The sequence below is a fragment of the Folsomia candida genome, unplaced genomic scaffold, assembly GCF_002217175.1.
Source record: "Folsomia candida strain VU population unplaced genomic scaffold, ASM221717v1 Fcan01_Sc010, whole genome shotgun sequence".
NCBI lineage: Eukaryota > Metazoa > Arthropoda > Collembola > Entomobryomorpha > Isotomidae > Folsomia > Folsomia candida.
In genome coordinates this window covers 4,905,199-4,920,115 of record NW_019091202.1, presented here as the reverse complement: position 1 = coordinate 4,920,115, position 14,917 = coordinate 4,905,199, and the positions used below count along the sequence as shown (strand labels likewise).

General features: G+C 37.5%; 2 protein-coding genes across 2 annotated transcripts; one reads left to right on the top strand and one right to left on the bottom strand.

The window, feature by feature from the left end:
- Positions 1-980: 980 nt before the first annotated feature.
- LOC118436682 (O-acyltransferase WSD-like) lies at positions 981-2,956 on the top strand. Its single transcript, XM_035855199.1, has 4 exons — positions 981-1,409; positions 1,756-1,994; positions 2,288-2,751; positions 2,898-2,956. The coding sequence occupies exons 1-4, from the start codon at positions 981-983 to the stop codon at positions 2,954-2,956; spliced, it is 1,191 nt and encodes a 396-aa protein (XP_035711092.1).
- A 4,685-nt stretch (positions 2,957-7,641) lies between these two features.
- LOC118436866 lies at positions 7,642-9,016 on the bottom strand. Its single transcript, XM_035855510.1, has 2 exons — positions 8,732-9,016; positions 7,642-8,166 (listed from the first exon to the last, which is right to left on the bottom strand). Exons 1-2 carry the CDS (start codon positions 8,857-8,859, stop codon positions 7,674-7,676), a joined length of 621 nt encoding a protein of 206 aa, XP_035711403.1. The 5' UTR covers positions 8,860-9,016; the 3' UTR covers positions 7,642-7,673.
- Positions 9,017-14,917: the final 5,901 nt, after the last annotated feature.

The window sequence follows — 14,917 nt, the reverse complement described above, 5'->3', positions numbered from 1 at the left end:
ACCGGAAACTTATCATATTTCTGGCCTCGTGGAAAACCGGGATTTATGTTCCCCTCAACATCTCCAGTATTTCGTTTGCTTGGGATGATATTTACGGAAAACCGGATTGTTCCATTTGTGTGGCAATTTATCTAAAGGGCGGGCATGACATGGGTCAGGTGATGCAGAGACTGGAGAATGTGGTGAAAATTGTAAGCATTTTCTTGAAATCGAGTTTAAGGCTGTATTGTATGGAAGGCATGTACTCTCGATATTTCGAGATCTCGAAATTTCGATATTACAATACCGAAATATCGGTATTTCGACTTTGTCACATCCTCAAAGTTTTCAAAATTGATTTTTTGGCTTGGTTACACCCCCAAGTTCCCAAAATTTAAGTTTGACTAGGTTACACCCCTAACGTTGCCTGAATTCAATTTTGACTGGGTCACACCCTCAAAGTTGCCCAAAATCGAATTTTGACTCGGTTACACCCCCAAAGTTCCCTAAATAAATTTCGATATTTCAATATCGATATTTCGGTACTTGAATACCGAATACCAAAACCCCGAAATACCGAAACCGAGATTACATGCCCTACTTATATGCGGGTTTCGAGTTTCCATTTCCGTGTCTCAACTTTCCCTTATTTAAATGGTAATTTAGAAACATTTTAATTTGCCTGGGTTTTCTTAGAAAATGAGATTTTGTTGAGCATGAATGTCCATAATTTTGAGTTTATAAAAATCCCCCTCTCTTTTTAATGTTCGCATGTTAATCATATGTTAATCATCGCGTACTTTTGTCTCAAATTTTAGCCCTAAAATCTGATAAGAACACAAATTGTTTCCCGTACTTACAATTAGTTTAATTACCTTTCAAAATTCATCAACCTACTCCTCCCAATACATAAATTCACTAATTAAATATTACCGCATTATAAAAATAATCATTCTTCCCATTCCAAGCACCCCGAACTAACGTGCACATTACACTCGTGGATGGGAACCCTATTTTGGAAGAAATCCCCAACTTTCCAGCTGGCTCAGCATGTCACCCTAAATGAAGAATCCGACCCGGCCAAAATCCAGCAATTCTTGGACACCCTGTCGGAAACACCGTATCCGAAAGGCCTCCCGCTCTGGGAATGCGTCTCCTTCCCCAATTACCCCAGGGGTAACTACGACACTAAATCTGCCCTCGTGTTTCGCCTGCATCACACGGTGACAGACGTTTACGGACTTTTGACACTTTTGCACGATTTCTTTGATAACAAAGATTCCGAAAAATATCAGGAAAATTTTACAAATTCGAAACCCTCCAAATGGACTACGAATATTTGGAATGTCTTCCAATTGATCTTTGTCACTCCGACGGAAGCCATTTTCTATCTGTTGAAAGGAATCGACTCCAATCCGCTCACACTCAAGGTGCTTGACAATATTTGACATATTTACATTCATGCTGTTCACATTCATTTATTCAGTGAATGAACCAATAAATTATTTACTTATTCACTATTCAAAAAATAAGTTCATAAATAATGACTGAAAAATTGTTCCAAAATTTTAGTTTGAATGAATATAAATGAATAATTTTATTCATTTTCTACATACATGAAAAAACCAAGTATCTAGCAAGACAAATTTGACAAAATGAAAAATAAACCAATAGTGAATCAATATATATTTTTAAATTTTTAATAAATGAAAAATGAGTGAAAATTTCTTACAATATATTTTGAATGAATTTTGAATGAAAGAATTGCATTAACAGGCATTCCGACGAAGTGGGGAAGTGGTCCGGTGTCACAATCCCGTCGCCATGGAGATGAAAAACCTCAAGCGGATTTCCCACGCTGCCCGGACAGATAACACAGCACTCATGTTCGCCGGGGTGGCCGGGGCTGTGAGGCGAATTATGAAGGAAAGAGGGGGAAATTTAAACCTGGATGCAACATCGCTTTACACGCTGCGGAGCATTTCGAGTCATCCGGGTACAATGATGAATAATCTGTAAGTATGAAATAAACCAGTATCACGTTATTAGTAGGGTGCCCTGTTATAATAATTCCGATATGAATGTACAGAACAGCCGGACAGTCAGACAGACAGACGAACGGACAGACAGACAGACAGACGGACAGACGGACAGACAGACAGACGGATAGACAGACAGACAGACGTAAATTAGGCCAAACTACGTCTTTTTCTATCCCACAGAGATATTTACTCTGCTATACTAACGATACAAGGATTTATTAATTTCTGTACACATTCAATTATGCAATACATGTTTATCTTTTCAGGACTACAGCCCCACTAAGAATGCCACTCTCCGAGGAGAAAACGGATCAAAGATTGATACAAATTTCCGAACAATTTCGGTACCTCTTCAACTCCAACAAGCTCCTTGGCGCGGCCGCAATTTGTAGAGGGCTGGGACTAATCAGTGGCACGCTCAGGAAGGATTTAACGTTTGCCAACTATGGAACTCTGCTTCATTCTAACGTTCCGTCTTTTAGGGAAAATCGATATGAATTACTTGTAAATCCGGTGGAGCAATTTGTTCCAATCACTGCGCTGTGTCAGAAATCGTGCGCCATATCGATAATGAGTATTAGTTATAATGGCAAAATGGGGATTTCAATAACCGCGGATAAAGCACTATTTGGGAGAAAAGTTGACTTAGAAAGGTTTATTAATCAGATTATAAATGAGATTAGTGAAATTGGAGACATTAGTTGGGAGAGAGAAAAAGTGGAAATTAGAGGTTTGAAAAAAGACTGTTCTATCTTCCATATTTAGGTTTCGAATAGTCCGTTCCGTTAAAAATTTGCGTGACACTCCAGCATTCTTGTACGACTTTCTGGATGGATACGATTTTTTCATACGGTTATGATTATGGTTATGATTTAGGTTATGATTCCGGTTATGCTTCCGTTACAGTCAAGATTCCGGTTATGACTACGCGATAATTTAAGTTATGATTTGGTTATAATTTCCGTTATACTATCGGTTATGATTTCGGTTTTACTTTCGGTAACACTTACCTTCGTGTCAGTCATTATTTTCGTTATGATTTTAGGTATCATTTCTTTAATTATTTCTGTAATGATTCAGGTTACTATTTCGGTGATGATCTCGGTTATTATTTAGCTTATGATTTCGGTAATGACTTCATTCCGATTATAATTTCTGTTATGATTTCTGTTAAAATTTGGATTATAATTTTAGTCATATGAAATTTCGGTTATGAGTTCGTTCAAGTCTTGCTTTCGGTTATGATTTCTATTATAATTAATTTCGTCTATTATTTGGATTATGATTTCGGTTTTGACTTCGGTAAGAATTAAGGTTATAATTTCTGTTATGATTTTGGTTATGATTTCTGCTACGATTTCTGTTAAGATTTGGATTATGATTTTGATCATATGAAATTTCGATTATGAGTTTCTTCTAGTCATGGTTTCGATTACGACTTCAGTTATTATTTCAGTTATGATTGCTGTTATGATTTTGGTTCTGATTTGTTTTATAATTTGATCTCTTATTTATCCTATTATTTAGATTATGATTTCGTTTATGATTTAGGTTACGATTTCCGTCATTAGTTCGGTTATGAGTTACATTATCCGCTAAGAGTTATGATTTCTGCTAACAATTATTATTTCGGTTATGATTTCTGTTATAATTTAGCTTATACATAAGTTAGATCATGGGTTCGATTATGATTTCTGTTATAATTTTGGTTATGATTTCTGTTATCAGAAAAATAAAATTTTAAAAACAATTCAGCAACCTGAAAAAACCGATTTGCAACAGTAAACAAATTAACGTTTATGATTTCTGAAGTTTGAATACTTTGTGTACAATGACAATCCTTGGTACTGCTAAGAGTACCTCTGTTGTGCCGCGTCAACCGCCTTGGCTCATCTGTGAAAACGTCTACCACATAGCACGTCACAAAAAAATTCAAATCCAAATTCCAGACACAAAATTGTATAAGTTGTACATCGAAATAAAGTGGTGTTAAACAATATTTAGTGAAGCACTCCTCGATCCTAACCAACTCACCTTTTTTCCTCCACCAGCCCGAAATCTGGTTCCACCGAAATCCCTTGTTTTATGCATTGTTTATGGTGTTACAATTTTAAAAAAACTATCAGTACAGCTTAGGATTAGCTTAGCACGGAGCAGGATTAGTAAACCCATGTTTATCCTTAGTTTTCTATAAAATTACGTATTACTATTTTGCATTAATTCTTGCATTACGAATACGTAATGATGGAAATCATAACCTAACTCATAAACAAAATTATAGCCGAAATCATGATCTAACTTCCAAGATAAATAGTAGACAAAATTATAACAGAAGTCACAACCGAAACCATGACGAGAACGAACTCATAACCGAAATTTCATATGACCTAAATAATAATGCAAATCTTAACAGAAATCATAACTTAAATCATTACATAAATAATTAACGAAATGATAACCTAAATCATAACGAAAAAAATGATTGACACGAAAGTATGTACTTATTACCGAAATTATAACCAAATCATAACCTAAATCATCGCGGAGTCACAACCGGAATCATAACCGAAATCATAAGCTAAATCATCGCATAACCATAACCATATCAAAAAAACTTATCCTTGCAGAAGGTCGTACCAGAATGCTGGAGTGTCACGCAAAGTTGTAACGGGACCGACCATTGGAAACTAAAATATGGAAGAGTATAAGTCTTTTTTTAAACCAGACTCATTCCCACCTTTTCTCTCTTCCAACTAATGTCACCAACTTCACTAATCTCATTTATAATCTGATTAATAAACCTTTCCAAGTCAACTTTTCTCCCAAATAGTGCTTTATCCGCGGTTATTGAAATCCCCATTTTGCCATTATAACTAATACTCATTATCGATATGGCGCACGATCTCTGACACAGCGCAGTGATTGGAACAAATTGCTCCACCGGATTTCCAAATAATTCATATCGAGTTTCCTTAAAAGGGGCAACGTTAGAATTAAGCAGAGTTCCATAGTTCGCAAACATTAAATCCTTCCCTACCGTGCCACTGATTAGTCCCAGCCCTCTACAAATTGCGGCTGCGCCAAGAGCATGTTGGAGTTGGAGGGGTAACGAAATTGTTCAGAAATTTGTATCAATGTTTGATCCGTTTTCACTTCAGAGAGTGGCATTCGCAGTGGGGCTATAATCCTGAAAAGATAAACATGTATTGGATAATTGAAGGTGGAAGTTAAGAAATTCTTGTAACTTTAGTTTTGCAGAGTAAATATCTTTGTGGGACGGAAAAAGACGTAGTTTGGACTCATTTACGTCCGTCTGTCTGTCTGTCCGTCTGTCTATCTGTGCGTTTGTCTGTCCGGTCCGTCTGTCCGTCTGTCGGTCTGTCCACCTATTCTGTACGTTTGCGCAAAGTTATATCCGAATTACTATAAGATGGCCAGCCACTTGTATCGTTGCACTGGTTTATGTATTTCATACATACAGATTATTCGTCATAGTCCCAGGATGACTCGAAATGCTCGGCAGCGTATAAAGTGATGCGGCATCCCGGTTTAAATTTCCCCCTCTTTCCTTCACAATTCGCCTCACCGCCCCGGCCACTCCGGCGAACATAAGGGCTGTGATATTTGTCCGGGAAGCGTGTTAAATCCGCTTAAATTCGGCATCCCCATGGTGACGGGATTGTTACACCGGACCACGTCCCCACTTCGTCTGAATGCCTGTTCAATCAATTTGTTCATTCAAAATTCATTCAAGAATAAGTTACCACTTGAATAAGGGAATGTTGAGATATGCAAATTGAAATTTACATCTCGGTATTTTCATGAAGTTCGGTATTCAAATATCGAAATTAAAATTGAATTTTAGAAATTTCGAGGTAAACTTGGAGACACCCCCACAGTTACAAAATTGATTGCAACTTGATTACACCCTAACTCTGAATTCACGCACGCCCGAATGCGTTTCATTAATAACATAAATTTATAAATTACAAGCTACCAAGTTCGAGATTTCAACCTCCAAATATCGATTTTCGGTATTTAAATAATGATAATTTCTGTATTGTAATATCGAAATTTCGGAATCTCGAAATATTGAGAATATGTACATGCCCAACATACAATACAGCCTTAAACTAGATTTCAAGAAAATACTTACAATTTTCACGACATTTTCCACTCTCTGCATCACCTGGCCCATGTCATACCCACCCTTCGGATAAATTGCCACCCAAATGGAACAATCCGGTTTTCCGTAAATGTCATCCCTAGCAAACGAAATACTGCTGATGTTGAGGGGAACATAAATCCTGGTTTTCCACGAGGCCAGAAATATGATAAGTTTCGGTATATAATCAACTGAACTATTACAAAGAGCAAAATCAGGGTTAAGATAGAAGTCAGAAATGGAAGTAAATTTCTGAACTTTTTCCTCATTTCGAATTCATTAATTAAATATTTACTGGAATTTAGACCAGGTGTGGGAACGGGAACGAATAAGGGTAAACTAATATCATGTGAGATCATTTTTTGAAGGTGAGGAAGTCCATTCCTACTCAAATTCACACATCGATGAAAGTTTGATAAGATTATTTTCAAAGATGATAAGGAATAAAGCCCTATTTTGAAGTACATTACGACTAATTATAAGTGGTAAATCTTGGCAGTATTATTAAGTAGCTTCAGCTACTTTATGTGAAGACTTTGTCTGTCTGTCTGTCTGTCTGTCTGTCTGTCTGTCTGTCTGTCTGTCTGTCTGTCTGTCCGTCTGTCTGTCAGCAGGATAACGGGAGAACGGATAAAGATAATCGAAATCGGTTTTCGCCATCATACATAATACCCCAGGGGGAGGATCCTATCAACTTTTGGGTGCAACCGGACCACACCCCCGGTCGCCAGGGGGTGTGGTCGGGGCAAAATGAGATTTTTAGTGCAATTGAATCTATGGATGAAATGGAGTGAAATTTTGAGTTCCCCCGTTGTGCCACACCCCCCGGGCGCCAGGGGGTGTGGTCGGGGCAAAATGAGATTTTTGAAAAAATTGAATGCATAGATGTAGCATTAATTATGTAACGTGCAATTTGCAATATTTTGACATTAAAATATTTGTGGATTCAGCAGTTTTATCTCCATTCCTCTGAAAATTTGCCTCAATGTATTCCAATATATGGTGAATAATTGGTATGAAAACAGTTTTGAAATATCTACCTGTTCTTGGGAAAATTGAAGTTGAATTTGAAATTAAAAATCGTAGCATTAAATAAGTTACATACTGTATATACATAAGCACATACATATGTACATATATACATACATAAATATGTGACTTTACCGACAAACTAATACATTTATTACTGGCTGGTAGAAATGTGTTTTAAACAAACTGATAATATTTTTGAGTTCTGTAGTTGGATTTATTATTATCGCGGCAGTAAATTTACTGCCAGTCGATTATTTACAAATTTATTACTATATCGGTTAATTGTATACTCCGGCTGGTAATACCTTGTTAACGAATTATTTAGAGCTTGTGCGAGACGTAAGGCTGTTCTCGTACTTCATTTATTTCGAATTTCTAGATATTAATTAGAAAATTTCTAATAGAAATTATTTATTAAATTTCTATGTTTAAATTTCTAACTAAATTTCTATATATTAATTTCGATTAAACTTGACACTTTCAGAAACCTCTAGATAAATGTCGTCTCCTAAATTCAAATCAGGGTCTTTTCCCGCCCCTTGCTTAATCTTCCGCACAAATCCTAGCTTCTCCCCTAATACGACCCACGCGTTCACCTCGGCCGGCCTTGCCTTTTTCCAGCTTCCCCCAATGGCCGCGTATTTCACCAAATTGGGAAACATTTCCACCGCCCTGTCCCAAAATTCGGAGGAATCCCGCCACTCGCAAGACTCACCCGTTACCTGCCTAAACTTCTCCTCGGGCGGGAACGGGACATCTAATCGTTTCACACTCTCACCCCGCGAATTACCTTTGCGGAGGAAAGATTTGTACAAAAATGACACACTTGTCTCGAAATATTCCCCCACCGACAATTTGTCCATGGCCTCTGTGGAAATATCTTGAACAAGGTGGGACTTTGAAATCCTGATAGTTTCCAGAACGGGGAATTGATCTTCGTATACCAACCTGTTAAAAAAATATTTCTTCATTTAATTTAAAAATTGGGGAACATTATTCATTAAATATTCATTTATTCAAGACTTGACAGTAAATATGTACTTTTTTATTATTCATTTGATCTAAAACTGGTTTAAGGATTACTTGAATTTCTCAATATAACGCATATTTATATTAGTCATAGCGTGAAAAATGAATAAAAGTGGTAATTTACTCTTCATGAATATGAAATGAATAAATATTTTTTGAAATGATATTCATTCAATTTAAAAATTGGAAAAAATTATTCATTCATTATTAATCATTTTATCTAAAACCCGCCTTATTAGATAGATTTCTCAATATACCCCATATATGTATGAATGTATTAAGCATACCGTGAAAAAATAATGAATAAAATTATTCATTCATTCCTTACGAATAAATATGGAATGAACAAATATTTGTTCAATATTCATTAATTCATTCAAAAATTGTGAAAAAACAATATTTCCTAAATCTTCATGAATTAATCAATGAATAAATAAATTACTCATTCTTTATCTCATAAATGAATGTGACCAGGTACACCAACCTTCCCGCGGGATTGTCCTCTCCTCCATTAAACTTCAATACCAGCCTTGGCGTCACGACCGAATTTCCGTACTTTCTACGATCCGTCCACTGACTTTGAACTAGTTCAAACCCCCTTAATTTCCTCATGGCGGGAAGAACTATGCTATAATCGGCTAATTTAGCATAATCCACATCAACGTTTTTAACCTCGGAAAATTTAACGTGTTGCAACGTTCCCGCGACAAACTTGAGCACATTCGACGTATCCAGAGGACGCCGAATTCCTAACTCGAGCCGGGTAATATTTTATGCTACCATCGGTCGCAGTATCTTGACACCCGCCAACTTCAAAAATGTCACCGTCCTGGGGGGAACGAAATTGAGGGGGTTTTCCAGCACTGACCAACCCACGTTGGAAAACGCGAGCCCGATCAGATTCGGAAAAAGGGGGATTATTGCCGCGAAGATGGAGGAAAGTTCGGCCCCGCTGGTCACATCACTCGTCGCGAGTTCTAGTCTCTTTACCTTCGAGAAGGAAACCGTTTCTGGCGCGAAGATCGTCTCATATGTGGAAAGGGACAATAGAGTTACATGTAATTTAAGCGAGGTCACGTGCGGGAAGGAATTTGCGATGAAGTGCAAAGATTCTAGACACGTGGGACGGCTTGGTGGGAATAAATTTGTCGTTAAGGTTCTCACTTTGTGGGCGTGGTTGGTAAGGAAATTTTTGTAGAGGGGGTGATCTGAGAAGAAATAGAGGCACACGTTTCGCGGGCAGTTTCCTCGGGCGGTGACAACTGCGTCGTCCCGGGTGATATTTTGGGGGATTAGGATAAGTCGGTCGAAACCGAGGAGAATTTTGCGGACTTCGGTTTCCCACGTGGAGTTGATTAAGGTGCACGTGAGGAGGGAAGATTTGAGAGAAAAGTGGCAATCTTTGCTAATATCTGGAAGTATGTAGGTAAGGACGGATTAGGTATTCAAATTTTCGATTATTATGTAAATATGTATTCAAACGTGGTTTCGCTCACTCACTCATAACTTAGGTAACTAAATACGTATATACATAGGTTATACAATTAATACGGTAAAATAATAGTTTTTTAATTGGATTATGAATTTATGGAAAAACTAAAGTTTTTGCTCTTGAGTTTGGAGGTAGTTCCTGCGAGGACTCTAACTGATACACAGTTAGAGTTCCTAGAAAGTGTATTTGAAAAACAGCCAACGCAAAACAGATGAAAAAGTGAGATTTTGGGAGCACACACGATTTCGTGCATTTTCTGCCAAACGTGGTGGCTGCAACTCTCGCCGTCACCACCGCTTATATCCAGATATCCTGGCATCAAAAAATTACGTTCGCAGCACATAGGTGGCGTCCGCACCCCTATTTGAACATATTCTCGCCAATTTCAGAGTCGCGTCTCCCGAAATTTGATGCTCTACGATGGTGTGCGTTGTGCCAAATAGGGGTGCCGACGCCACCTAGGTGCTTCCAACGTAATTTTTTCATGCGAAGATATGTGGATATGAGCGGTGGTGCACCACCATCGTGGGGCGAAGCACACACTGCTCGGGCGTGCAGCAGCTACCACGCGCTGCGTTAATGCTACCAATAGGGGGTCAGAAATCGTACCTCTATCGTGGCGTTTTTCCTTATGCACTTTCCACGAACCCTTCCTGGCTCACTCCAAATAAAAAAGCCAGGTGGGTTCGTCGCGGGAACTAGTTTAGAGGGGCGTTGTTTTGCAGATTAATTCGATCCTACTACAACTTGTGTCAGTTTGTTCGATTTAAACAAAACTTTAAAAATCCAGACTTGAAGAATTTTAAAAATTTACGCCCTATTTTTAATTTGTAACTCTTCTCAACGTAAAAAAAATTGAGCTCAAGTTTTACGAATTTTGCAGGTCCGGATTTTTTATACAAAAAATCTGTTTTATCATGTAATTAATCTCTAAAGCAAACTCCCCATCCCCCCAAGTGCCAAAACCTTGTACGCATGGGAACGTCCATAAAGTATGTCACGCAAAAACGTGGATTTTTATATACATATCCTGCCTCCTCCTGGTCACAATTTACGCCTCATTTTAACAAAGGGCGCAAATGGGCTTTTATACTCCCTTGGCTGTGTTATAATTTGTGGACATCACTTAATTGCATATTTATACCAATAATTATAACAATTAATGTACATAACTAGGCAGATATGTGGAACTGTGAGTAAATTTACATATGTACCTATGTATGTATTTACATATATGTAAACATTCAATTATTTACCTCGGGAAGTACCACGGTGAGATGAGGGTTGTCTTTGTGTTCGCCATAATCCATTTCTGTGTTGCATGATACAACTTGTATGTATACGAAACCAGCTAAATAAGTAAATGTGTATGTACATATGTATCCTCACAAACATGCCGAAATTTTGCAACATGTAAATATTTAGCAATCTTTGTCTCAAACTAAAGTAACCACAAACCTTATGTGCATACGTTTGTATCTCTTTACGTAATCAGGGTATGGAAATTCACAATTTCACAATTACACAAATTACACTCAAATCAAAACGAAAAACCAAATTATATTCACAGAGAAAAATCGGCTGGCTTGAAATGTCAAAAGATTGGACGGTGGAGGTGATGGAATGCTGACCAGCGTGGAAAATGTGACCCTTTGTACATTCATGAAACCTTTTTTGACAAAAATAGATTTATGGCCAGAGGACAGATATGTGTATATGCTGTTATTTTTAATTTTTTCGGTTCCTTAATTCCACATTAGACAGGTTGAGCAAGAGTACAATATTGTAAAAAAATGATTGTATGTTCTTGAGGTTGAGCAAGAATATTTTATGGGAGGATTGTAATTCTCATTAATTTCCGGCGGCAGATTTGAAATTCCTGCAAGTTGGGTATATGAGTACAATACAATGCTGCCTGGAGACGGAGATTTGTAATCCTGAGTTTGACTAAAAGTTTGACTAATGTTTTGACTAATTTTCTCGCTGTGTTTACAATCGCAAAATACAATCATGTACTCTTGCTCAACCTGTCTATTATTTAAGAGGTTTATCAAATCTTTACTGGAATTGAGGCGAGGTGTGGAGATTGTATGAATGAGGCTCACCTTATGTGCATATATCGTGTTGGACGTACATATGTATAGTGTGGTCTGAAAGGTGGGAAAGTCCAGACAATTATTTTATTTTATCCTACTCAAATTCATGCATTCATGCAAATTTGATTAGATTATTTTCAAACATGATTTCCGACTTGGCTACGCTCATTATGAACTGACAAGTAATTATAAATGGGAGATTTGGGCAGCATTATTTATCAGGTACAAACCATCCTTCAAATAGTCGGACTTGAGGACCGTTCATAAATTATGCCGTGCAAAAATCGCGATCTTTTCCCCCTTTTAGCATATGCACGATCTCATTGCATCCTTGCACTCTTACTTCCCCTTTCATGTTACATAATTTATGAACGCGGGAATAAAGCCCTATTTTGAAGTACATTACGACTAATTATAAGTGGTAAATCTTGGCAGTATTATTAAGTAGCTTCAGCTACTTTATGTGAAGACTTTGTCTGTCTGTCTGTCTGTCTGTCTGTCCGTCTGTCTGTCAGCAGGATAACGGGAGAACGGATAAAGATAATCGAAATCGGTTTTCGCCATCATACATAATACCCCAGGGGGAGGATCCTATCAACTTTTGGGTGCAACCGGACCACACCCCCGGTCGCCAGGGGGTGTGGTCGGGGCAAAATGAGATTTTTAGTGCAATTGAATCTATGGATGAAATGGAGTGAAATTTTGAGTTCCCCCGTTGTGCCACACCCCCCGGGCGCCAGGGGGTGTGGTCGGGGCAAAATGAGATTTTTGAAAAAATTGAATGCATAGATGAAATACAGTAGAATAAAGTGCTCCCGAGTTGTGCCACACCCCCTCGTCACTAGGGGGTGTGGTCGGGGCAAAATGAGATTTTTGAAAAAATTGAATGTATAGATGAAATACAGTAAAATCAAGTGTTCCCGCGATGTCGTGGGAGTGCTTGGAGTGAAGTAGTCTGAAGCTACTTCCGTATGCGCGTTTGCGACGGTTTATTTATCAAGTACATATGTACGTACATATGTACAACCATTGCTTGGGGGCTGTTCATAAATTATGTCGTAAAAATCGCGAATTTCTAGACCCTCCCCCATTTAAGATGAATCACACATGCACGACATCATTCGAGACGTGCATATGTATAAACCTCGCTTTGCCACTCTCGCGTTACATAATTTATGAATGGCCCCTTGGGGTAAATAATGCATTAATTAATTTTGGCGTGTGGAGTCCAAGTTCCATGATTTAATAAAGAGTGTTCACAATTTAAGGTCGATTGTGCAAAAACGCAGAATATTGAGAAGATGTTATTTAGTTATGAATCAGGCTTAACTCTACGTACATAAGTCATCATAAGACTCATTAAGTAATGAGTTAAGCGTTGGGTCAGGAAGGTGAGTCATTGGTACCACAGCGCGTGTTATTTCTTGACTCGTCAGGCTTGGTAATGCTTGGGTTATTAACACATAACTTCAAGGTTCTCTCGCATGCATGTCTTACAATATTGTAAGACACTTCTGATTTAAGAAGTGCAATATCAGCTATTATGTATTTGTTAAAGATACATACATGCCGTTTTCGGGGTCTTAACAATCTTAGTGAAAATTTAAGTCCAATTAATTCATGTAATTATTTATCCAGAATATGTATCGTACTCGTGACATTAAAATAAGGTTGCTTAATTAGTTAAGTATGTCATTAATTCCTAATTACTTTTCTTGACTCTACTGTAGAGGAAGTAATTAATCACAAATGTATTACAGTTTTTTATAAAGTCATGCAGTTAGGGGTATTAAAGAACTTACTTTAGACTAGGACGTGGACCACGCAATTTCAAAATTTGAATCGAATCGGGGAAATACACTTCACACCATCGCATTGTAAGTAAAATATTTTAGATTGCTAGATTATTAGATTTCGTTATCACATTTAGGCGGTTATGATTTTTTTGTAAAATCTAACACCGCTTTACTCAAGAGTGTATGTCGACTCTACCTCCACCAGTGACACCATTTAGGTCAGACTCGAAAGACAGTTTCCTTGAGGCGAAGACGTGTTTTATTCCTTAACAGTTTGTATTTTATAATAAGACCCTTTTCCTCATTAGAAATGCAAACAAAAAAGGGACTAATTATAAAATAAAACGTTAGGTAAACCAGCTTTCTAGAATTCCCCGCCGTGACTATGATATATGCCCCAACTGCATTGACGAATTACGCAGCGGTTAATCCGACGCCTCCTGATGCTGCATGAATTAGTATAGTGTCGTCGTTTTTCATCTTCACAAAAGTAGCGGCTGGAAGTATGGACGCTTCTTTATGTTTTAAAAAAATTGGTAGCTTCCAAACCATCTTTTGCAATTGATGTAGATAATTAAGGAATTGCCAAAATTGATCAATAATATATTCGTAAAAATTGAGTTCTTACATTTTCAGAAGTGATAATATGTAAAGATATCGCCTTGGTTATGACATCCAAACACCATGCCTCCAATTTGATACTTATATTCCGAATTTCTAATTCGAGATTCAATGAGATTTTCAGCAAAATTATCGCTTCCTTGACTTCGTCGGTGATGCAGGCAAACGTTGCGTACTCTTCTTTCCCAATTTTCATTGCAAGGAGATTATTCTGCTGTGAAAGGGATCCAGCAAATTTTGTTGAGAGAAAGGAAGATAATGCAATAATGGCTCGATGTTCAGAGCGTCTCACCTATTTATCGAAAATCTCAAGAAAAGGAGGCACATTTACTGGGTAACTAATTAATTGCGATGTCACATGTATCAGTTAAGATTAAAGAAAGTAATCATACTTTGGGTACGTGGAAAGATTAAGCGAGTGTGCCAAAACAAGTAAATAGGATGTTCGGATCAGTGTTTATGCTGTTAAGAAATACCTGTACGAAAGTAGTGTACTAAGAATTTTATTTTTAATCCGCCAATATTACAAAATTCCCTAAATATGTAAATACCATTTTATGCATTTTTATGCACCATGCATAGTACATATACATAAATATTGTGTGCAATCCCGGAACACTGTGGACTACCTCACACCTGTTTTTTTTATTTGGAGCAATGATCTT